The sequence below is a fragment of the Neopelma chrysocephalum genome, unplaced genomic scaffold, assembly GCF_003984885.1.
Source record: "Neopelma chrysocephalum unplaced genomic scaffold, ASM398488v2 Primary Assembly neopelma1_23b, whole genome shotgun sequence".
In the NCBI taxonomy this organism is placed as follows: domain Eukaryota; kingdom Metazoa; phylum Chordata; class Aves; order Passeriformes; family Pipridae; genus Neopelma; species Neopelma chrysocephalum.
The window spans coordinates 11,391,613-11,416,438 of NW_020897692.1; the positions used below are offsets into that span (position 1 = coordinate 11,391,613).

General features: G+C 37.3%; 1 protein-coding gene across 2 annotated transcripts in view; it reads left to right on the plus strand.

Annotated features, from left to right (window-relative positions):
* The window catches only part of COL12A1 (collagen type XII alpha 1 chain), a 97,471-nt gene extending 73,646 nt beyond the window's left edge, over positions 1-23,825 (plus strand). The window contains exons 51-65 of one of the 2 annotated variants that reach the window (XM_027697165.1): positions 864-1,013; positions 2,107-2,184; positions 3,010-3,096; positions 3,980-4,033; positions 4,541-4,636; positions 6,530-6,583; positions 7,507-7,560; positions 8,814-8,867; positions 10,031-10,102; positions 16,022-16,057; positions 16,168-16,234; positions 17,806-17,994; positions 19,056-19,124; positions 20,162-20,332; positions 21,475-23,825. In XM_027697165.1, coding sequence (XP_027552966.1) covers positions 864-1,013; positions 2,107-2,184; positions 3,010-3,096; positions 3,980-4,033; positions 4,541-4,636; positions 6,530-6,583; positions 7,507-7,560; positions 8,814-8,867; positions 10,031-10,102; positions 16,022-16,057; positions 16,168-16,234; positions 17,806-17,994; positions 19,056-19,124; positions 20,162-20,332; positions 21,475-21,485 — 1,242 coding nt within the window. In that variant the 3' untranslated portion in view covers positions 21,486-23,825. The other variant, XM_027697170.1, reaches the window with a different exon arrangement.
* Positions 23,826-24,826: the final 1,001 nt, after the last annotated feature.

Sequence of the window (24,826 nt, forward strand, 5' to 3'; positions counted from 1 at the left end):
ACTCCTGAATGTTTTCTGTTTTCACAGAAATGTAGAAAATTCACATATGTTAACGTTTGCCATACATACTATACGTTTTGGAAAGATAATATTTGCTTAGATATTGTTTGTTCCTCTCTGTAAGATTTACTGTGTTTCCCATAAGCACTTCATTCTCTTCTCCTGGTAAACCTACTCTCTTTATTGCAGTAATTCCTTTCTCCCTCCTAAATTTCCCCTATTTCCAATAATTAATCTCTTCCTCTTCTTCCCTGTTTCTCCTTATTTTAGCATATGTTTTTGTAGCCATATTTCTCTCATGGAAATTTCTCTCTTGCATCTTCCATTATTTTGTCTTGTTCTGGGCAGGCTTCTCTGGTCACTTCCTGTATCTCAATGCAGCTAATGCCTCTGGTTGAGTCATCTGTGGAAATTGAACCCTGGATCTTTGAATCTGAAACAATCTACTCTCTGAGCTACAGGCAGAGTCTATTAGCCCGTGGGCAGTCACAGACTCATAAACCTCTTGTGTGGTCCCAGACATCAGAGGAGGACAAGAAATACTTATATTCAATTCTTCTCAAAAATTCTTTTATTTTTTACTTTTATGCCATCTTAAAGCAATTTTCAGGCAAGCTTTTTAAATAGCTAATTATAGCTCAACTATTACATTAAACAGTATTTCTTTGCTGTGCTTGTGTATTCATCTTATTGACCTTCAGCACATTCTAAAGAAGTTATTAATTTCCTTGAGTTTGAATTTTTCCACCAGTTGAAATTAAAGCAGGTTTACTAGAAAGAAACTTTCAAACAGTACTACCTAATCAGTGAAATACTCTTATGCCTATGTGCCTTTTCTAAATATTATGCTTAACTTTTTTCAGGTCCATATTGTTGTAACTTCATCAAATGTTAAGATTTACATTGACTGCAGTGAAATACTGGAAAAGCCAATTAAGGAGGCTGGGAACATCACAACTGATGGCTATGAAATACTTGGGAAACTTCTAAAAGGCGACCGAAGATCAGCAACAGTAAGCAATAAATATGAATCCATTCATTAATGCAAGCCCTTGAAATTTTCTGAGAAAAGAGATTATAGATTAAGGATTGCTAAGAAACGAGTGTTGCACCCAAAGCTTCTAAGTGTCTGTACTGTAAAACCTAATATACTTAACTGAGAAGTTTGGTCTTGACAGCTTCTCATTCCAGCAGAATTGCAAGAACAAAAATCAAATAGCTGAATTTCAGGTATAAAAGCAGTCAGGTAAATTCAAACAAGAGCAGGAATGTTTTTCTCTCAATAGAGAGAGCAGTTAGTCAGTAAATGCATTTACTGTGGGTTCTCCATCACTGAACATTTTTTATAGAAGAATTTTTATTCCTAAAAGACATTCTCTAATGAACAGGTTTTAATTCTGACTTGTCCTGTGGTGAGTGTTCTACTGGGTGATCAGAGAAATCCCCAATGACTTCATGATCTATAAGCCTGTAATGAAAAGTAGCTGCTGCTATGAAGGTTGCATCAGTTATCCTGATATATACTTACTATGTAATAATATGTAATTGATACCATTACCTGGGCTTCATATTAGAAGATTAAAGTCTGCAGTCTGACCCATGAGTGCAAACCCTACCAGTTGAGGAAGATTATCTTACAGTCTACCTAAGATCCCCATTTCAGCCTTTCTGAAAAACCTTTTGCTGCTAATGTCAGTGAAAAGTTCCGTTCATGAATCTGAGTTAATATATGACCAAAGGACTGCAGTCTTCAGAACTGGTCCAGAAGTTTTTCATGCTGAAATCTACAGGCACTCAGCTGATGTAGAAATTTGTTGGTATTATTCATTAAGCATTGCAAAATATTTCTTGAGTCACATTATTTGGTTATCTTTTGTCCCAGAACAAGAACAAGCATCAGTGTTTGAAGTTCTTGTAGCCTTATGTAGGCTTGGTTTTAAATTTTTTATTATTTTTAAGTCCTTTTTCTGTCAGTGTCAAAAGAAGAAGTGAAAGTATGAATGATGTTAACCTCATTAGAAATAGAGGAGTAATTTTTAATGATAATGTCAATAGATTTCATAATTAACATCTCTCATCTTTCAAGAGTATTCCATTCTTTTACAGTTAGAAATCCAGAATTTTGACATTGTATGCAGTCCAGTATGGACTAGCAGAGACAGATGCTGTGATCTTCCCTCAATGGTAAGTATAAATGAAAGAGAGGCTATTCAGGAAAACGTTATTAATAGGAAATTTAGCAATATCAATATTAGCCTGGTCTTATACCTTTTACTGACAACACCTCTAAATCACAGTTGTCAGAGTAGCCACTGAACAATACTGTATTTCAAGGTTTTGTGTTTGAGGGAGAAAGGTTGTAATGCTGGAATTGAGCCCCTTAGGAGTGGTGCAGATTCTAGGTATTATGAATGGAATGGCTATATTTACTTTTTTCTATTTAATTGCTTCTTGGATTAGCATTCAAAAAATAACTAGTATATTCTTTGTCAGTGCAAGTTGATTGTCCAATGCATATAAATATTAGAGCAACAGAAATGGTATATGAATTTGATTTTACTTGTGCCTGTGTTGTTAGTGCCTTGCATAACTCGCAAAGAAAATTTGCTAAAAAATATAAAAGGTGCTGTAATATTTGATTTAATGTAAATATATTTATGTATGTAAATAAACCTTGGTAAATATTTGCCCCTTCCCCCAATACCAAATAGTTGTGTTTTGTCTGAAAATTCTCCACATGAGGTGAGAAAAATATCGAGTCCATGCCATCACTAAACCCTCTCACAGCGGCAAATTGTGGGAGGGGGGCGGGCTTGAACTTAGAAATTGGATTCTTGGGAGTTTCAAACCACCACATAGAAACATTTGGAAACCACTGTTGAGATGTGAGTTTTATTTTTACTTGAAAATAGGATAATAGAGAATCTTCCTCCTGTTGTTTTAGAAAAGCATGCTGCCAGTGAGTACTTTTCTTTAAAATGACAGTAATTGTTGTGATTGAATTTTCAGAGAGATGAAGCAAAGTGCCCAGCTCTTCCAAATGCTTGTACCTGTACTCAAGACAGTGTGGGACCTCCAGGACCTCCTGGACCAGCTGTAAGTTACCAGCTCTAACTATTTTCAATGGAGAGGTTTCTGATTTTTAGATTTATGGAAATAGTTTTGTGTTGATCTGTGGTTTTGTGAAAAAAGATCAGTCAGAGACATAGTTTCTATCAACATGTCCATAACATCACAGTAATCTGTCCCCATTTCATCTTAATTTCAAACACAGTTAGGCAGCTCCTACCACTTCTATTCATTTATATAATATTTTGCTGTATTTCCAACGTGATCATCACTGTGAATAGCTCCTCATTGTTTGATAGGTTGAAAGACTCTGGCCCAGTCTCAGCTGTCTTGCACATCGTGTACAAGATACTTTTAATAGACTGCACAAATATTTTTCCTAAATAAAGAATCAGGATTTCACTCCAAGGAAAGATTCTTTACTCTGTAAGGGAAATAAATTAGTTACTCTCTTTATTTTTTGTATGGAGAGAGAGTAGTCTATAGAATGGATATGCTCCTATCAATTGCTTTGAATATAAGGGAGTTATGCTCAGCCCAGTAGTCCTTCTACTTTGAAACTGTCAAACTGCTGCATGAGGAATCTGAAGCCCAGTTAAGTTGTCTGGTAGTCTGCTAGAGAGGTATCCAGAGATTTTGATGAATATAAATTGAAGAAGTTTATATCTGCAGAGACAAAAGTCATAATAATTTTTTGCCAGCTGAATTGGCAAGTCTGAAGCTGATGTGGTTTACCTGAGTTCCTCATGCATCTTTTATTCTAGTACTCTTTTTAGCAGTGATCTGTACACTTCAAAACTTTGGGATTTCATATAAGAGTTTGTTAAAGAGAATTCATAATGCACACCAGTTTTATGTACCTTTTCTTTCTGTGTATAAAATAAATTTTCTTTCCGAATACTCAATTTAGGGTGGCCCAGGTGCTAAAGGTCCCAGAGGTGAAAGGGGTTTGACTGGCTCCTCTGTAAGTATCTTTCCTCTAATGCATCTATAAAAATGTTGTTATGGGTTTACCTGTATGAATATTTATATGCTTAGTTTTATGCTAAGAATGGAAATGAAAAATTTACTTGAAAATATGCCTTTATGTTATTTATGTGCAGCCAACCTATTTGAGACTATATATATGCAGTCTGTGTATCTTCAAAGGCATTGACTGCACATCAGGATACTGGGATTACATGCATCAGGGTGTTGATACACACTCTGCAGCATTATTGTTCTCTCTGTACAGAGGAGATCGCTATGCTTCTAATTATGCTGCCAGCGGGCATGTATTGGCCAACATGAGTCAGAGAATAGCTTATGAAAGGGTATGCCCCTTGAATAACTGTTTCTAAACTTGTTCTGAAGTACTAAAGGTGTCTCCAAGCTTCTGACTTACCTTAAGTGTCTAACCCAAAGGATTTTGCAGTTACAGATCTCAGAAGGCATTGACATTTACAGTTTTGTTTTAATTTTCTGCTTTAAGGGTCCTCCTGGTCCTCGTGGTGAGACAGGTCCTCCTGGCCCTCAAGGTCCGCCAGGTCCGCAGGGACCCAATGGGCTGTCGATCCCAGGTGAACCGGTGAGTGGCCATTTTGAGTGCAGGTGGGAACGTGTGGGGAGCCAGAGCTGTCCATGCGGATGATGGTCCTGGGAAGAGGGTGACAGTTTTGCCTGAATGTTCATTTGTCCCTGCAGGGCAGTAGTATTATGAAACAAGTCTATTTCTGAAACAAGTCTCTTAATACAACGGCATTTTCTGTCCTGAATGTTAGATGTGCTTATGGGATGCCAGTGAAGGGACAGATCCTAAGCACTGTAATGTATCTTGTGCTGCTCTGTTTTCAGTCTTAATGGCTTTTCTGTAGAGTTGCTAGGCATTCCAGCTTTAGGACTCAAAACTATCAAACTGTGGTGCAGGAAAATTAGGCATGAAATATTAATTTGAAGAGTTTCTCATAGACCTGCGCATGTAACATCTATTTTCTGCCCTAAATCAGTCGCTGAAAGTTCAGAGAGGAAATAGGTGCCTATATCTAGTCATACAGAACAACCCTTCATTCCTAGGGGGTTTTCTTGGCAACAGCATGCATATTTTAGCAAGATACTGCTTCCGATTTCATGCATGTGCCTTCAAAGCACTGATGAAATGTCACCATATTCTGTTTTTTTATAGTAATAGCATGCATAACCCTTTGCTTACATTGTGAATGTATTAAGACTGCTTTTGCCACATTTTAATAAGCAATCACCCCAAAAGTAGGAATACAATTATGATGTTTCCTGTTTAGGATTAGCTTGAATTTTAATACATTCAGGAGCTTTTTGTATGAAGTCTTTTATCAAAATATAAAGTTTATGGAAAACAAAATAGAATTGGTGTGTGATTGCATCCTGTCTTATTTTACATTTGATAGTAGGTTACCTGCTCTGTCTGTAATGTAATTTGGGAAATGGAAAATAAAATGTGCTTGAAGATAGACATTAGCAACACGATCTGCTTTGTAAGGACAAAGTAGAAAGATTTTCTTAACCTGTGTAGATACTTTTCAGGGTTTTTTTCATATAACAGGAGGAAAAAACTTCATCAAGATGTTCTAGAGCTGCCAAAGAGCAAGAAAGGGCAAACATGTTCCTTTTACACATGGAATACAAATAATATATTTATTTGTCACATTCAGTTGGTAAAGTCTGAAGAATGAAAATGCCAACATTCATGGAATTTCTCATTAGCTAACAAGAAGTTAGAGCACCACTTTTGAGTCCTAGTTTTCATACCAATTGTGATTCATGTTGGCAGGCTATGTTTACAAATTGTTTGGTTACTAACAGTTCTTAATGCTGAATTACCATGAAGCCACTGTAAAAAATAACTATTGTATTGTCAAGTTTAGTTCATGTGGGTTTAGACTGTGCATTTATACTACAGTGCTGTAGTGTATATGAAAGGCAAGCTAGCTGTGAAAGGCAGTACATTGCTTCTTTATATGCTCCTACACCTTGTGTCCTGGAAGTGTGTAATACCTTTTAGACCATGGGTTAGAGAAAACTAGTGATACTTTAAAAAGACAAAGATTTCACCTTTCATGAGTTTAGACAGCCCCATTCCCCAGCTGAGAAAGATAAGGAAGATTGGAAGAAAACATGTAAACCCTCACAGCTTTCCTGCTGTGATATCAGCTGTGATATCAGCCATGGACTCAAAAGTCCATGTCACTTTCTTATCAATTGAAGCCCCCTTCAAATGTCTGCTTGCCTTGTTTTTAATATAATATAATATCCTGCATTTGAAAATGTTTGTTAGAAGATCAGTATTGCTTCACTTAATAGGTATATGTATCTTGATTTATTCCATAATATGTAGTTGGGTTATGGATTCCTTAATTTAGGTATCTTGTGGGAAATATTTTCTGTCCATTTACACAAATTAATTCTGTGATTCAGAATATCTTGCAATCATTTATGAAAATTATAGGGTCGTCAAGGAATGAAAGGTGATGCTGGCCAACCTGGACTACCAGGGCGATCGGTAAGTTGATGCTTAGACAAGGTAATGTCATTTTACATTATTCCTGATACAGATTTGCTGCTGGACAGCTGTCTTTGACATCACTAGGAGTCATGGGCTCTTCTCATACCTTCCTAAGTAATAGTTTTGGAAACATAATTATCTTATACTTAGGAATTTGAAATATAGGAAATAGTAAACCATTCAAAACAGCAAGAGTGAAAGAACAGCTGTACTGAGTCAAGCCAAATGTCCATCTGGACAGTTGTGAAGAGTACATTGGTAACATCCCAGGAAGGTCTCTCAACTGCTGACCACTTGCAGTTAAGCATCCTCCTAAAATGAAGGTTGCAGAACCTTTGCAGAACCCCTCTTCAGCAATGTTGCCTAATTACTTCCTTCTTTTGAAATTCAAGTGGTCTTGGGACATTAACTGTCTGTGTTCTGAAAGAAGAAAGCAATATTAAATTTTAGTTACTTTCAGGTTTCTATATTGTAAACTAGGATCAGGTTTTGAGGAGAAAAAATTAGGGTATTTTTAGATAATCAGCAAAATTTAGATAATCTAAGGTCGTTTTACTGCACATGTGGTGACATAATGAATATTCCTTGGTTACGGTGTTGTCCTTAATTTTACTGGAGATATATAGACTAGATGGAGGATGTTTAAATGTTGTTGTGGATTTAATTTTATATATCAGATAAAGTCAGTCATGGGCCAAGGGCCTTGTATTCCTTACCTGTTTTATTAGTCCTTATAACCCTGAGTAATACACTTTTAGGGAGCAGTAATGCCCCATAGAAAGCAATGCTACATATCAGTGTACAAAGAGATTAGACAGAAAAAGTGGAAGAACATCTATACTGGGGATATATGTGATGCTTAGCATAGCATTGTTGTTTATTCTGTCATGGATACAATTTCTCATTCCTTTTCCCTCTAGGGAACCCCAGGTTTACCTGGTCCACCTGGCCCAGTGGGACCTCCAGGAGAAAGGGTAAGGTTTCACCAGTTTATGTTAAAAGACCAAGTAATGTGTTTTTTGTGTTCCTCACCTCCCTCCCCCTGCTTCTTTATATATCTTTCTATTTTAAAATGCTTTTTCAAAAGGAGTTCTTTTATCAGAATCCCATCTGGAGAGACAAAAGTAGAAGGGTTGGAAACACCTCAGGGGTGAAAACCTCCCAAGACAGGTAGCCAGTAAGTTCTGTAAAAGTTGCACTGCTCCCTTTCCTGACTGGGTTCTCAGATGCCTGCACCCAAAGAGCAGCTGAGTGGGGCTCTCCTGAGGAACTCAGCTCTGCTGTCTTCCCCATGCTGTTGCTGTTGCCTTGAATCTCTGCTTATCTCAATGTCTGGGAGATGTCATATTGGTAAAGAATCTGTCTGTGCCAATCTTACTGTGAAGGTCAGGTTTGCTCCTAAACCTTTGACTATCTGGAGCTGAGAAGTTTTCTTTGGATGGAGGATTCTGAAATGTCTTCATAAGTGAAGGGCATGCACACAGGTATTTTGTTGTGGAGTTGTTGCAATTCCTTCCTTCTAATTGGAGTCAACTAAGTAAATATCTTTTGTTGTCACAGTGGAATATCATCTTTGAGATGACTGAAGCAATTTACCGTCTTTATAGTGAAAATTAGCTCAAAATTAGCCAAAGGCTCTTACAAGCCTTTACAGTCAAAATTAATAGCTGATATATGCATATATAGTTATCCTTTAGTGGGATTTGATATCCAGAAGTGAAAATAGACAACCATGTCATAGCCAGTTGCCAAAGAGCATTATGTTGGATTGGTGGGTCAAAGACCATCAACATTAATTTGTGAATGCTATGTTAGGTCACTGAAATGGGATTTCTCAGCATCTCTTATTGCAGGGGAAATATCTGAGAGAGAGATGGCTCTTCATTTAAGCAGAAACCTCTGATTTTCCCACTAATCCATGAGTGAGAGAACAGTGAAAAGGAAGATCTTGCTCTTCTGGGATAGAATGATGATTCCTTTTCTTAAAAATGTTGAGAAAGATTGATTTAGTTTTCAGTTAATCAACAGCAGCTGAACATCATCTAAATTGTTCCATAACCTTCTCCAGCATTAGTTGTGATAACTGTTTTATAACTCATGTTGTGGATTGGTTTTAAAATATATGGCAGTAGTAATCAGGAGTATTGCAATTACACAATCTTAAAGGCCATTTTCATCAGGCTACAATCTTAAATTAATCTCTAATTATGCTTTTGTTTTTGAATAGGGTTTCACAGGAAAAGATGGTCCCACAGGTCCAAGAGGCCCACCAGGACCAGCGGTAAATATAATTTTGTCTTTGATATACTCTGAATTAAGAGACCTGAGCCAACAGAGAGCTACATTGACATTTTCAATTTCTGCCAAATATGACAGGGATCCTTTGTTTAATATCCTAAATGGGTCTGGGAAACTCTCAGTAAAAGGTGAGCAGACATCTACATGAAGCGCATATTCACAAATGTTTGTAACAGTGGTTTCGAAACCAATTTCTGCTGGTATAAATAAGGAAAGAACCAGTTTACCTGGTTCTTTAGTCATGATCTTTAAATGCATAGCTAGATCTTCTGAAAGCAATCAGCTTATTACTTGTAAACTGGTGGAAACAAATGCTTTTAATACAGTTGTTTTTTTTTTTGACAAGAGTATTTGAGGATTAGTTTTTTCTTAAAACACTGCTTCATTGTGCTTTGTGGGACCATGCTAGAAAGGAGGCTGGCTGTTAGAGAAAAACATATGCTGGATCAGACAGCCTGAGATAGGCAAGTTGCTGGAGCTGAATGTTACCAATTCCAACAAGAAGCAAGTTGGAAGATGTATTTCCATTAGGCATACACACACAGAGCACACATTTGCAATACATATAGGAACAGGAGTCTCTGGGCAGGGTATTATTTGGGCAGCCCCTGCTCCCCCATGATTATCTTTCCTGTGCCCCTTTGTGAGTGTTCAGATGAGCTTTTATCACATAATCTAATACTGGGCTTTCGTTTTTTCATATTTATCTAGTATCATATTTATAAATATTTATAAATATTTATTTATAAATATTTTCATATTTATCTAGAATGACTTCATGGTCTTCTTGATCTGGACTTTTACAGGGATCATGGACCTGCTAGATGAACTTAGAAGGCCAAACTGTTTTAGTACTTCTTCAGCAGTCTGTCATTAAGATTGATATCAAAAACATATAGACAATCTCTGCATTTTTAGGTTCAGAAATGCCTGTTAAACTGTGGTGTTATGTAAGAGGACACATTTCCATGAAGAAACAAACTATTTGTTCTGTAAGAAAGTTTTCAAGCCTAATATGTACTTAACAGAAAACCCCCCGATAGGAACCATTTTCAGTAGTGCTTTGTACTCAACACAAAAACACATTTCTTAGCACTTAGGTTGTTGTGGTTTTCCACAATTCACTTTTCATCTCTTATGCTGCAGGGTGCCCCAGGAGTTCCAGGAGTTGCTGGCCCAAGTGGAAAACCAGGAAAACCAGGAGATCGTGGGACACCAGTAAGATAATGATACACTTAGAGTATCAAATTTAAATTTACAGTCTGTTGATGAATATGAGGATTCTGCTTGCTTTAAATAGTTGTCTTGCACTTATGATGGTGGTTAGTATGGTGGGGCTGACCTAAATCCACAAGTCTTTTTTTAAAAAATAAATTTATTTTTACAGTATGCCATTTTGCTGAGTTTAATAGTTGGGGCTGGAAATTGTGGTCTCTTGTTTCCACTAAAAAAATGGTAAGATATTATGTGCCAAGACATATATTCCTACACTGCATAAGCATGAAGAACTAGGTCAGCAAAATGACTGGAAAGTCTTTACATTTGTGTGTGCGTAGCAAAAATGTGATAAACTGCTGAAGGTGGATAATCTTTGATAATGTTACATAATCAGTTCTGGTTTGTAAATGTTTTGTGCTTTTTACAATGTTATTTCAAAATTATTTGGGGGTGGTTTCTGTGGCTTCTAGTCTGGCTTTTAAAGCACTTCCTGAACAGGGAGAAGGAGCCGGAGGTGCTGGCTCCCACCTACAGTTTCAGGCGAAATTTGATTTGATTCATTTATAGGATCTCTGAGAAATTATGCTTGAGTCAGGAGTGGAGACAGCAAGTGAAATGAGAAGTCATTCATTACTTGCACTTAATGTATGGCAGTCGTCTAGAATTTTCCATCCCGGTTCAGTGTAATTGTGTATATGAAAGCTGGATAATTTGGAAGAATATATAGTAGGCTGGGAAGCTTGATGGTCATAGAGTGGAAGTTCCCAGGAGCACCTGGAAGCTGGGTCATTTTTTCATACACACGTTGAATTCAGTCTGTGTTTGCCGGACTATAAATTCCATTTCCCCTTGTAGTAGAGGACACTGGGTATCTTGGGAAAGTACTGAAGCTTTCCTGCCTTTAGATATACATTGCTAATTTCATATTCCTGCTGGGTCAGATGTTTGATAGAGCACAAAATGCTGTGCTTTGTTCACAAGGGAGCTTCAAATTGCCAGGTGTATCTGATTTCTCCTTCTCCTGGGACACTGGATAGCTGAGCCAGTTCAGCAGCAAAAACCTTCCGCAGGTATATAATGTACTTAGAAGGAAATCTGGCTGCTAACCCAGTTTCAGGGCTTTTGCAAAGCAAAGCAGTCAAGTCCTGTCCAAGAACCACGTCTGAGTTCTCCTACACTCTAATCTTATGAGGTCCTTTCAGTTAGAAATATATTTTTCCCCCCAGTTATTGCACTTTCTTGTAGTGGGACACTGTGCATCATATTTACAATTTATAATGTTTCTAGAACAGATCCCAGCAGGAATTCTGGCTTGCACCTTGCACAGATGTTTTATCAGATTCCTGGTGGACAGAATTTCAAGGCCTTCCTTTGTGTGCAGCATTACAATTGCCAAAGGTGCAGTCTGACAGCCAAATGCAACTTACAGTGTCATGAATCATAGTTCTGCCTGAAGGGAAAGATAATGAGGCTTCACATTGCCTCTGGTAAATGCAAGGAGCAAATAATTTTTGACCAGATCCTGTCATTTTTTCTTCTACCTGAACTGTCTATATTGGTGGTACTATGCAATGCAAGTAAGGAAAAAGACCCCCTATAAACCAAGGAACATTACATTCCAGGTAAAAGATACACATTTACTTGCAAATTATGAGCAGTCTTGGTGTTATGAGGAAATTCCCAGTGAATGTAGTCAACTGGAGCTCCTTCCTGGTGTATTCAATACTACTAATGTGCTAAGCTGAGACAGACCACACTGTAAAACATTTCTCTACCTCATTGTGTACTTATGTTAACTGACCTTTTATGGAAATAGGAAATTTGACTTTTTAATCTGCTTATAAGTACCTCCAAAAGAAACTTTAGTGGTTTTTTCCAGTGTAGTAACAAAATGAGTAAAAAAGGAACAAGAAGTACACAAATGAATTGGTAATCTATTGAGAATTGAGCACAGGCTATCCTAGATGAGGCTAAAGTATCTGTCCTCCATCTATCTGGTTAGAGAGTGAGAATTTGGTAAGAGTTTGTACACATATCATAAGGTAACAACCATGAAGGGTTAGAAGGACTCATTAAACTGGAAGAGGATAATGGTTCAAGAATAAATTGATATGTTTTCTGTGAATAAATGTAATCGGAAATAGAAGATTTTGGACTATAAGAGAGGAAAAGTTCCAGTACTTGTTGTTTTATAGGTGTGTGAGTAAAAACAGTAACGGATGGGGAGGCAGAGTCAGTTGTGTTAAGGTAGAGCTACAGACTCTGTGACAACAGGTCTGACTTGGTTGATCAGGAAGGTCCCCAGGAAACAGTGCAAGGCTTTTATGTTTTATATATAAGGTGCTATTAAACTGATGCCTCCAGGACCGAATAAACTGTAAAAACCTTTTGAGGGCAGTCCCAAGTTTGTTGTGAGTTATATATGCAGGCTTTGAGAATTTTGCATTTCCTGCTGCCATGTGTTCACTGATCTTGCATGCATCTATGCAGACGTCCTAGATGAAGTTTCAAAAAGACACTGCTTTGGGAGGAACAAACAGATGGTTCTTGAGGGGAGAAACATTCTTCTGGGGAAAACAAATGAGCACATTATCTTTTAAAGTAAAAATAGCAAAATTTTCTTTGTTTTGTCCTCCTTCAGCCATAGAACTATGTTACAGGCCCAGCCTTCATCCCACAGCTCAGAAAAAATCCCCCATGCAGTATAAACCAGCTTTTCCTTGCACTGACCCCAAGTGACTCCCTCATTGCAGGATATCAACAAAACAGAACGCCAGCAGCAGCTGCTGCTTCTCAAAATGCTGTCAAGCAGTTGGCTAAACATCACTTTTTTGTCTATTAAAAGAAAATAAACTGAAATTCAGGAGGCATATAACCAAGTGGGAGGGAGATGCAAATAGCAACTCAGTAATTGCAGTTGTAATTATTTTTTTTGAAAATATGTTTCTAAAATATCCAGGTGAAAAATGCACTTTATTGTTAACATAGCCATCAGCCTGTAATCTTCAAATTTTAAAATTGGTTCCAAATAGCCTATAGACTTTCAATCATAAGGCTGAATCAGCGTTTGTTTGCAAGGTCACAAACTGAAGAATGAGGCTCATTTTATTTCAATGAATTGCAAAACTGACTATGTATCACTTAGAATTAAGGAATAACATCATTATTTTCCTAGCTGGGGGACCTTTGTTGACAATACTTTGGAGCAATGTTGTGCTTTTGTTAACAGAGCACCTTCCTGTCTTACCAACACGGCTTGTGGTTGAAGACAGCCTGAAGAACTTTTCTTGACCAATCAGCAAAAATATTTCCAGAAACAGTGTATAGGATTTGAACATTTTAAGTTTGTATAATTTTTTTCTCTTTGTATAGTTCTAGTGTGTGAATATTCTAGCAAGTGAATTATTTAGAACATGGAATTTTAAGTAATTATTAGAATATTGTCAGGATAGTAGATCAGAAATCTGATTTCTAATGCTTGCACTTGCCCAGTGAATAAACCAACTATGTACTGTATGATTTGCTTCTGGTCAAAACAACACAAGATTGTACTATAAAACCTTAGAAAGAATGAGAATACAATGAAGAAGTATTACAAATATTTATGCAGCTTTTGATTTCAAAGGAATATGCTTTCATAAAATAGAAAAAATTGGCAAGTTTCAAACAGAAAGAGAAGCATGAAATAGTTTGTTAACATTCCCCCCGCCCCCAGATTTTCATGTTATAGACTAGTACAAGAAAAACCTGCAATTCTGTTCAATGGATATTTCAGATATATGTAATAGTTTATGAATGAAATGTTGATGTCTGTTGATTTGGGAGTCAAATTACATCTCTTTTAGAGCTTCAGTACATTATCATTTACCACAATGTTAATTATTAGAGAATGACAGACAGAAAGGTCATATTTTCCTGATGATTTTAGTTGTTACCATTTATTTATGTTGTTATGGCATTTACAAGTCCATAGGCTGTTTCAGCATGTGGCTGTAATAAGCTAAAACTGAAAGACAGATGTTTCCCTGTGGACTTCACAGAGTAAGAAAGATACAGATGAAAGAGTAAAGGACAGAAGGGAAAGAATATTCATCAGCTTGATGGGTATATTTTGTACTTATTAGTAACTGTCTCATTGGTGGCATAATTTATTCCAGTGGCACATTTATGGTGTCACCATTTTAAATCAGTCATTTGAGTCTGTACAATCAATTTTGCCTGAACGATCTGTCATTCATGATGCAAATGTACCATATGACAACTACTTAACTCAATGATGGATGAACTGTCTCATATTTTCTGTGGCATCTCATGGGGTAGGTGTGTGCAACTCTGCTGCAGAGAAGCTGAGAAAGCATACTAAGTTCACACCCCAACATACCCCAAGGACGTTTGTTTGCCCAAAACCTTGATGGAAGTCTATGAAACAGTACCACTGTGTTTGAGTGGTGTCTGCTGTGACCTCAGTGGAATGATTTGGTGTCTCATGTTGCTGAAATTAATTGTGGGTACTGTAGGAATGTTATGAGAAACAGCTGCAGCCCACACTTAGCCTTTGTTTTGTTAACGGTGATAAACAGGCTCCTTAAAGAAATACTACAATGTATAAAGCCGTAATACTTAGGATGTGTGTGTAAGTATGTGGAGAGCCATGTAGAGCATCAGATAACCAAACTGATCTCTCACCTTTGAAATATGCCTTATTCAAATAGTAATTTCAAGTTCAAATAGTAATTTAGGCTACAAGTGAAAATCTATGTGAACTCATGCTAGACCCATCATTATTCCTGATGTTTTTCATATACACATACATATATAAAAGGGACCCCTGGTGGCCTAGTGGTTAGCATGGAGGACTCTCACTGCTGCGACCCGGGTTCCATTCCTCGGTCCCCCGGGCAGATGGAGCCCGTTAGCCCTGTGAGGCCATCCATCTATGAGAAGGTCACTCTAAACAAACCTACGTCCTGAGGACCTCACTGCCATTGTCCAAGCTTGCTTGGCCCCGGCAGATGAACCTTAGGATTAAAGAGTGGGCTCAGTTCAGCGCAGGCTGTGTCTCACCTAAAAAATCCATTGCGCAGGCTGGAAAGGTAAAAGACCTTTCCCCAGATCTTCGTTCGCGAAGACTGGCCATTATTATTACATATATAAAAATTAGAATCAGACCTTCTGGTTTGCTTCTTACATAGTATTCTTGAAAACCGAAAAACCCACAAGCACTAAACTATTCGAAGGCTAATGGAAAGTGCCGTTAGCAAAAAGTTGGCAAATGTGAATAATTATAAAGCAGCTTAAGCTAAGGCTTCTATGAGACTTTTGTAAGACTAGAAATGGTTGAGAATTAAGAGGGAAGCTGTCATTTTAAATAGAATAAGCACTTACTGGCATCTCTCTCCATCTTATGTGTCATCTCTGCATAAATATTTTTGTCTTAACAGAGAATCCTTTTCATATGTGTTCAAGGAGACAGCTACCCTTCCTAGACTTGTGTTATTTTTCCTAGATTACCTTCTTTAATGATGAGTTGTCTTAAGACTTAAAATTAAACAGTCTTGTATAACTCACACAAGACCATTGACCCTTTACAGAAATGTGATGCCAGAAATTCAACTTTCAAATTGACAGTGAGGTCCCGGTGTCAGAATACATCAGTTTTTTGGCCCTAGTTTGAATTTTTCCCTCTGGTCTTTTTCTTATGCATCTATCAGTGTGTTTGATCCCAGACAAAAGATCATTGTTTCTCCAGTCTTTTCTGGCTCCTGTTTTAGCATCTCTGAAATGTAAAGTTCAAGAAGGACTGGGTCTGTCTTCTTGAAAGAGTCAATTTTTTTTCCTAGAATTGCGTGTCTCAAACCAGTAGTTGGGGTGGAATAACATAATCCTTCAGTTGCTTTATTTTTCCTTATTTTTTTTTAGGGTGCACCTGGAATGAAGGGAGAAAAAGGCGACAGAGTAAGTCTGAATGAAAGTCAGTTTTTCTCATAATTTTAAAATTAAGCACTATGTCTTTAAAAGCACAGACACTTCCTAATAAAACACTTGTTTTGCTTTTGATTATTTAGGGTGACATTGCTTCTCAGAACATGATGCGAGCAGTTGCAAGACAAGTTTGTGAACAACTGATAAATGGTAAACTGTGTTGCTTGCTTTGTTTCTCATACAAGTAATTTACCACTTTGTGTTTTAAAAAGAGAAAACAACGGTTTAAATTTGAGGTGACAGATACTGGCTAGAGAGCACAGCAAGAGCTTGACTGATCTTATAGCTGTCACATGCCAATTATTTGGCCGAAAAAAACATAGCAGCAAATTTTTTCCAGATCTAGAGGCTAGCTTGATCATGAACTAGTCTGTGATCTTTGGAAATACACACGCAGGTCTAACACTCTGTACAAGGAGTGTGACTTTACTTGTGTCATTCTGGTCCAAAATTACTTCATCTTTGCAGTAAAATCAGTATACATTTTCTCTTTAAGCATGTAATCTTCAAGAGGAGGGAATCAGTGAGAAAAACAATGCTTGTTGCAGTTATTTTGCTAGCAGGGAAAGACAGATGAGTGTTGGGAAACTACTGTGCACAGAATCAGCAGTGCTATCCAAGTAAAAGTAATATTTATTTGGAGAAGGACTTCAAATTGAATTTCAGTCCTCTACTGCCACACAGTGCAGCTCTACAGCCCAGGAAATTGTTCTCTACAAAGGCTTTCTCTCTGTCCCTGAAGCGGTGCTTTTGCTATCAGTAGACCTGCTGAGGAGGACAGAGGCAAATGTGCCCATAAATTGTTCTTAATATTGTATCTATTATAAGGGTAAGTGCTGACTGAAGTAAATAGATATACCTTTGGGATCATTACCTTTGTTTACAGGGAGGAAGACAGCATGTCTTTAAAATGTCTGTGATGGCTGCTGTTTAAAACATGTCTATTAGTTAGCCATCACAGAAAAAGGAAATTACATTCATGAATGTGTTAGACTTATGAATACGGGTATCTTATCTGAGATCTTTTAACATCTCTTCTTTGAGCATCCCTGCCTTATTTTTTTCATGTTCAGCTCATCTCTTCAGGGTTATGCTAGGATTGGCACATTACACTAATCAGGTAGGACTAGATATGTCTCCTCATTAAAGGGTTCCTTCCTGCATAGTTTCACAATGCTGTTGCTTTTATTCACACACCTTTTTTTTGCCCATATGCAGAAGGTATATAGGTACAAGCCTTTGCATCCTACAGGCTTAAGAAAGCAACTTTGCAGACTGTGTGCTTCTAGCTCTACACAGGCATAATTTATACTGTTTGTGGTAGCTTCAGAGCTCTGAAAGTACGTAGAAACGTGATACTCCAGTTTTAGAAGTGGAACAAGTCCTTTCTGTTCTTCAGAGTAAAAGCAACTCTAAATAGAGCTCTGAGAACAAGACTATTGTTAAAAATTTTGTGATTTTAATAGTTTTATGTTAAATTTCTGTTAATGTTATTGGCTTCCAGAATCCCCCTTACCTTTCCTCCCTCACTGCCTCCTCCGTTTATGTTCAGCCTTCTCATCAGACATTCATCTTAAGTCTTTCTAATTCATCTGAACTAAGTCATCATTAATTTATTGAATGAGATCAAGAATAGGGCTTAATGAAGAGAGATGATTTTTTATTACTTCCCACTCTGATAAAAGATTTTCACTCATTTTGCATTTTTTTTTCTTTTGAAGGTCAAATGAGCCGGTTCAATCAAATGCTGAATCAAATTCCGAACGATTATTATTCAAACCGTAACCAGCCAGGGCCACCAGGTCCACCTGGTCCCCCAGGCGCTGCTGGGACAAGAGGAGAGCCTGGACCTGGAGGAAGACCAGGATTCCCAGGACCTCCTGGGGTCCAAGGTCCACCCGGTGAAAGAGGTGAGTAAATTCCAAGGCAGCTGTACAGTGGACATAGCGCAGAGACTGCCAGGAGAGCTGTCTGCTTCCTTTACCATGGCAGACGAGGAAGCCCATACCTAGCAGCAGCCTGTTAGGCCAGTTGGATTGCCTGAGGGACACTGATGTTCTAGAGGGCAAGGTTAATTACATCAGTGCTTTTCCTCTGTCTCTCTTGCTTAGATTTCAGGAAACACAAATTAGTCTAACATTTTGGCTGCTGTCTGATGCTTCCATATAATATCCCAGGAAAATGAAAGTTCTCAGAACTCTTCTGGCGCTAAACAGCTGTATGTTGAAAGGCTGTTTGGAGTAACACAACTCTGCAAAATATAACATTGATTAAGAGAGAGAATGAGTCATTACCAAGAATAAAATGTCAGAGTTGAAAGAATTAGGTCTACATCCTTGGTTCTTTGCAGTACTCTGAGGGAGGGAAGCAACTGTGAACTGAATTTGAGCATTTAGCTATTTTATGGCTGTCCTGGATCACTGCAATCATATGGAGTATCTGTACTGTACTATGTTGTAGCCTTTGCTTATTCCAGCTACTCTGCTGTAGGATAGACTCAGAGCTATGTTTTCTAGCATATATTTTAGTATACTTTAAAATAAAGACTAGGAATATATCGAGGAAGAATGCATTTCTGAATTTCTTAAACTTATTTCATTATAACTGTTCCTAAGAAAGTGTAAGCATATTTTATAGCAGAAGTATGCAAGCTTGAAGTGCCTTCCTGTTTGTAGATTAAAATAATAAGGTTCTGTGGTGTTTTTAGTATCTCAAATTCTTTTCTATGTTTAAAAAAGTTTATTCATACTAAATTACCTCTTCATCTTACTTTATTTTTAGGTTAGTGTATTTATATCCAATTTTTTTTCCCCAGATACACATGTGGACATCTGTAGAACATAGAGTTTAACTAGTCTTGTTACATTAAATAATAGGAACTAAATATTAATGTCAACAAGAGAGCATGCAGAAATATTTGTTGATGTGGTTTCCTTTCTTTGGTTTTTACTGCCTTTTTATTATTCGGTAGGAATGCCTGGAGAGAAAGGTGAAAGAGGGACTGGATCTCAAGGACCAAGAGGTTTGCCGGGACCACCTGGTAAATATTTTTTGTTTAATCAGATTACAGAAAATTAGGAGAAAAGGGCAACATTTCTTCATAAGGAACCAGACTACATATGGTAAATGAACATGCTATACTCTGTCCACTTTATGTGTTTGACAAGTATAAGAGCTTACTGGAAACCCCTAAAAAATTGGGAATTTAGGAAGATATTTGGATGTGGCTAACAGATATTTGTCTTTGTCTTGCAATTTCCTCATTTGGCATGCTTGCTTGTGTGAAAATATTTTTCATGAAAACACATTGTCCAAATGTTTGACGGATATTTTTCATAAGTGTTATCAAATAATACTTTTGCAGTGTCTAATTCCATTTTTTAGTTGTTGGTTGCTGAACTACAAAATACTCCTACATGCAGAGTTACCAGATGATAGAGGCAGATGATTGGACTATTGGTTTTGGTCTTTTATCATGCAATTTTGTTCATTGATGCCTTGCCTTAAATCAGCTGCATCATTTGTTCCTGCTCATAGTTTACTAGGCTAAAATGACTTTTCATTACAGGATCCATAAGATGCTTGCAGCAAATTGTAGCCACAGTTACTTGACGCTTTACTTTTCTGCTAACCATAATAAGACTGGTTCCAAGAAAAACATTACCTCATCTATCCTGGGGCTACGGGGTAGCAGAATTAATATACTCCTGTATTTTAATTGAAATCCAGTGTGCTTGTCTAATCTAGTAGTTTCCCTTGAGACCATCATATCTTACACAAAGAGGAAATAAACCAGAGAATACATTGATGTTTCTTAGTTGGCTCAAACCTTACTAAATCATATTCTATGAATGAATCCTTAAATAAGCCACACACAAGGAAGCAACTAATGATGAGTCACATTTCTAGTGTTCTTTTGTTTTTCTTTCAGTTGACCACCATACAGCAACAAAGTGCAAGTTTTTTTCACTAAAGACATAGCCTAGGCTTTGTAGTCTAGGCACCAGTAATGTTAGCTGTTTTATCAAGCTGGCTCTCAGAGAAAACAACCTCCCAACCTCTCCATTCTAAAATTAGGTCCACAAGGAGAATCTAGAACTGGTCCACCAGGCTCCACAGGATCACGAGGACCACCAGGGCCGCCAGGTCGTCCTGGAAATGCGGGTATTCGAGGTCCCCCAGGGCCACCAGGATATTGTGATTCATCCCAGTGTGCTAGCATTCCTTACAATGGCCAAGGATTCCCAGGTAGGTTATGAACAACTTATCCTTAACCTTGCCTTAGATAGCCTTCGAAGACATGGCTGTTCATATTGAGCTGCTTTACATGAGACAGTCCTGCTAACCTGAACATACTGAATCAGGAGGAGATGGTTGCAGTGAGCAGGCCTGTCTTGTTGTAATGTCAGGTATATGAGCAGCCATTTAGACTTTGATACAGGTTTACTTGATGTTATTTATGTATGGTTTCCTTTGAAAAGGAAATGGTTTTATTAAAAAAAACCAAACTAGTTAATAATGTTGATCCTAGGATTTAACTGATTTTAAGTGATTTTCTTCTCTTCTTTTTTCCCTCCCTCTATCACCACTCCTCCCAATCGTCTTCAGAACAAGGTTGAATTCTCCATGTTTCTCTTGAAAAATAAAAGGAATGCGGTGTTTGGCAATTTCCATGTGTCTCTTTTTGAGCAATGTCAGGATTATTTATACAAAATTGATTCCTGAAATAAAAATTTTCCGCAAAGGAAATCCATTTGGTGATAACAATGCAGACAACCGAAAAGCACCACTGTCCTACAATATCTACCAAATTAAACACCATGGAATCTCTGATTAGCCCTGGGTCATATAAGCCTTCCACTCTGTGATGTAGCTCAAAACAGTAGGCTGCTTCTGGAATCAAAATGAAGGGTCACAGCGGCCAGCAATTTCTGACTGGAAAGATTCTAATATAGTTTAACATAGGGATCCTGCAGGACCACGGTATTGTTAACAAATTAATATGTATGCCTTGCCAGATCTCAAAATTAATGTATGTGATACTACTATTTGATATGGTTTGCTGTTAGCATATTGTGCATGTACCCATGAAAAGTAAAAAAAATAGAAAAGATATATATATATATATATGTACACACTTGCAGACTCAGTGATGCTGGTTAAAGAGCCAAGTGGTTCTGCAGATCTCACAAGAAATTCTTATTTAAATGAAAAATAAAGAAAATTCTGCCTGTGATTCAGCAGTGTTTTCCTTTCTAGTAAGCAGCTATGTATACATATATAAATATATGCTTATGACTTAACTGTTATGTATTTAATTGGATGAAAGTATTTTTTTGCACATCAGATGGACTTTTTAAAAGACTAACATCATCTTTGACCTGTTTCAGGTTTCGGCTAACACATTTTCTAAGTCGCCAGTGCTGCTTACAGTTTGAATACATGAAAATCCTGTTTCTGAGATGTTTGCGCACGTGCTTATTAGAAAATGAGTCTGTATGGATATTTCACCATGGATATGGTTTTTGAACCATGTTGACCTCATAAAACGGGGAGATACTTTTACTAACACAACTCGTGAATGAGATAAAGGACAGTGATGTCAATTCATAAGCCTATTGCATTTCAACAATAAAACAGACAGTCTTTCTTTTTTAAAAAAGACCTAGACCATCAAAAGCCTCAGTGACGAAGGAGGCTTGTAAAACTACTAACCAGTAAAGGTAATGCCATTAGTAGAGAGATGGATTTAACCTGAAAAATGAGAAATAACTTATGTAAATAGTAAACTAATTGTGGCTTGTAAATGATTTGTATGGGACTGTATCCACTAAAATCTGTTAACAACTCTACATGATACTTTTGCATAAAAGCCTGCTGCTGCTTGCTATAGGCCGGAATAACATCTTTGACAACTTATGAAACCTACCTGTCTGTTGCTTATTACCAACATGTCTGAATCGGGGCATGTGCCTTTTCTCATATGTAATCTTGTTGGATCTGTAACTGCAGTTATAAATATCAAAGTTTTATAATTATTTTTCTTCTGTTTTGCTGTAGTTTTTGGTGTTCCTGAAGCACCAGCTGTAACTCGGTATGTTACGAGGAACAGCACGAGAAAATGACATGTACTGTATATTGCCGCTGGTGATAGTTATGTCTACACTTACTTTCCCATCCTCAGAGAAAATTAGTATATGCCAAACCCATCTCTTCATTTTACCTGCTCCATGTCTTCTACTAATTATGCAGTTTAAAATGAAGTCCAGTGCTTGGATTTACTAAAGTAGCTGTAAAATAATAATTTTATTTGCTTTGGTTTTGTTTTGTTTTTAATAATTTTACCATAATTTGTCCCTTGCATAATTTAAGACTCTTTCTGCAATGTTTTATGTATTATAAATATGAAGCCTTTCAAGTTGAATTTTAAACCTTTTATTATTTTACTACCAAAAGGCATTCATCAGCAAAACTGAAAAATACCCCCAGTGAACTACTAATTTATGTATTTATTATATGAAAATAAGATTGAACTAACATTATATATAAAAGCTAACTTTCATTGCATATGTGGATTCAAAGACATGCGATAACTATTATGTTCAATCGGACAACTATTTTCAACCAGAACCATACGTGCCTGAAAGTGGACCCTATCAACCTGAAGGTGAACCCTTTATAGTACCTATGGAGTCAGAAAGGAGAGAGGACGAGTATGAGGACTATGGAGTTGAAATGCATTCACCAGAATACCCTGAGCATATGCGGTGGAAAAGATCACTGTCAGGAAAAGCAAAAACAAAACCGTAAAAGATCTGTGTCTTGTTTTGGTTTTTTTGGTTGGTGGTTTTTTGTTGTTGGTTTTTTTTGGTTTTTTGTTTTTTTTGCTGTACTTGCATTTGCAGATACATGCAGGGAGAGTGCATCATTCCTTTTGCAATATATCTTTCTGGTCTTTTCATATCAGACGCAACCCTGTTATGTATCTTGCTTATGTGGTGATAGCAATGTGTGTACCTAGAGACTTCATGTTGCTCTGGAAATGCTTGTAAAATACTGTTGCTTGTAGTGGTTGCATACAGGTTAATGTGTGCATTCAGTTATACCAGTTCTGCCTTTTCATTAAAATAATGTAAAAACAAATAAATTAAAAAAAATGAAAACCAAAAAACCAAACCAAAAATAACCACAGAGCTGCTGCAAATTTTCTAAGGACTGTCTGCTTTAGCTCTGCATTTTTCTTCTTTTTCAAATGCATGTTTTCAGTTCAGTCAGATCACAGGTTTGCATTATCTAGTTAAAAAAGAAACAATAATTTCCCTCTCCTTCCAATGCCATTGTCATTTTCTTCTATTCTGAGTTACAATCTGCAGAGCATATACTGCTCTTATACATCTCCTCTAAACACCACAAACATTAAGTAGCTGAAATCATTGTATCAACTGGATACAGTTTAATAATGCCTGAAATCTCCTTGTTTGTAGACACAGTTACATTTATGCCAAATTGCAGTCAATCCTGCAGAGATGGAATTGCATGTTTATGTTGTATATTTAGTATGGATTTTTTTTTCAGAATACAGTGTTTCTTAGTTATCAAAAGCAGTTGGAAATTGTTTGCAAGACTATGGATATAGAATTGCTGCTTTTATATTTTAACTGCAAATTGTGATTTTCACTGCCTTATATTATTTATTTCTGAAATGAAAGAGGCATTTTTCAATAAAACTACTGAAAATTTATGTGTCTATTCATTTTTTGAAAGCCATTGTGGCACTGATATGTGTGTATTGTATTAGAGTTATTTACTCAATCTTTTGGAAATGCTGGGTACCAAAAATGAGTTAGAATGGGGATAGTCTTAAAATAGGTATTTGGGCTGCGGTATCTAGAGGTGGGTGGATGAAAGCAGAAGAGGCTTTCTCTGTCTGAGGTATGAATGAGACTTTAAACAAATTCAATCTGCAAGGCATTTGGTGAAGAAAATGAGGTAGCAACTGACGCTGAGGGTCTGCATTTTTTGGGATTTCTAGTGGATGGCTGCTGCAGAGAGAGACTTTCCACCTGAGGAGCTATTTGAACTGCAGAGAGTACCTAAAGCTATACAACCTTTAATTCCTCATGAGCTGTGAGCATTGTGGCAGCACTGAGTCCAGTATTAGCAAATAGCTTGCTTGAGGAAGTGGGTGTCTGGTGTTTGCCGAGCTCTGTTCGGCTTGGACTGTACGTCTGCTGGCTCTTCCCTGCATGGGAGCTCATCTGTGTTGGCACAACTTTGATCACAGTGATGGCTGTGATGTAGCTTTACCTAGAGAGAGTGACAAGAACAGTTTGGAAAAGAACAACAGTGGGCCAGAAGAATTACTCGGTAACTGAGGAGGAGAATGGACTGGTGGTGATCCTTCCTATCCATTGTATCTTAATAAAGGTTTGCCTTAGAAACAGAAATGGCTTTTGCCATAGGACCTGGAGCAAACTCTTTTGACTTAATTGGGAAAGCTGGAATTCTGTTTCTTAGGATTGTGCAAGATATCTGTCACAGAAGTGAAACTAAACATGCAGGCTGGCTTCCTGACCACTGAATGTTAGTCTGCATTGGAAGCTGTATGGGAAATTTTAGTGTCCACTAATGGAAATTATATACTTCCACAGACTGCCTGACTGATTATAAGTGAAAGGAAATACAAACAAATGATATTTCAAAGAATGATCCTGATTATAGCCATATGCCTTTTAGACTGTA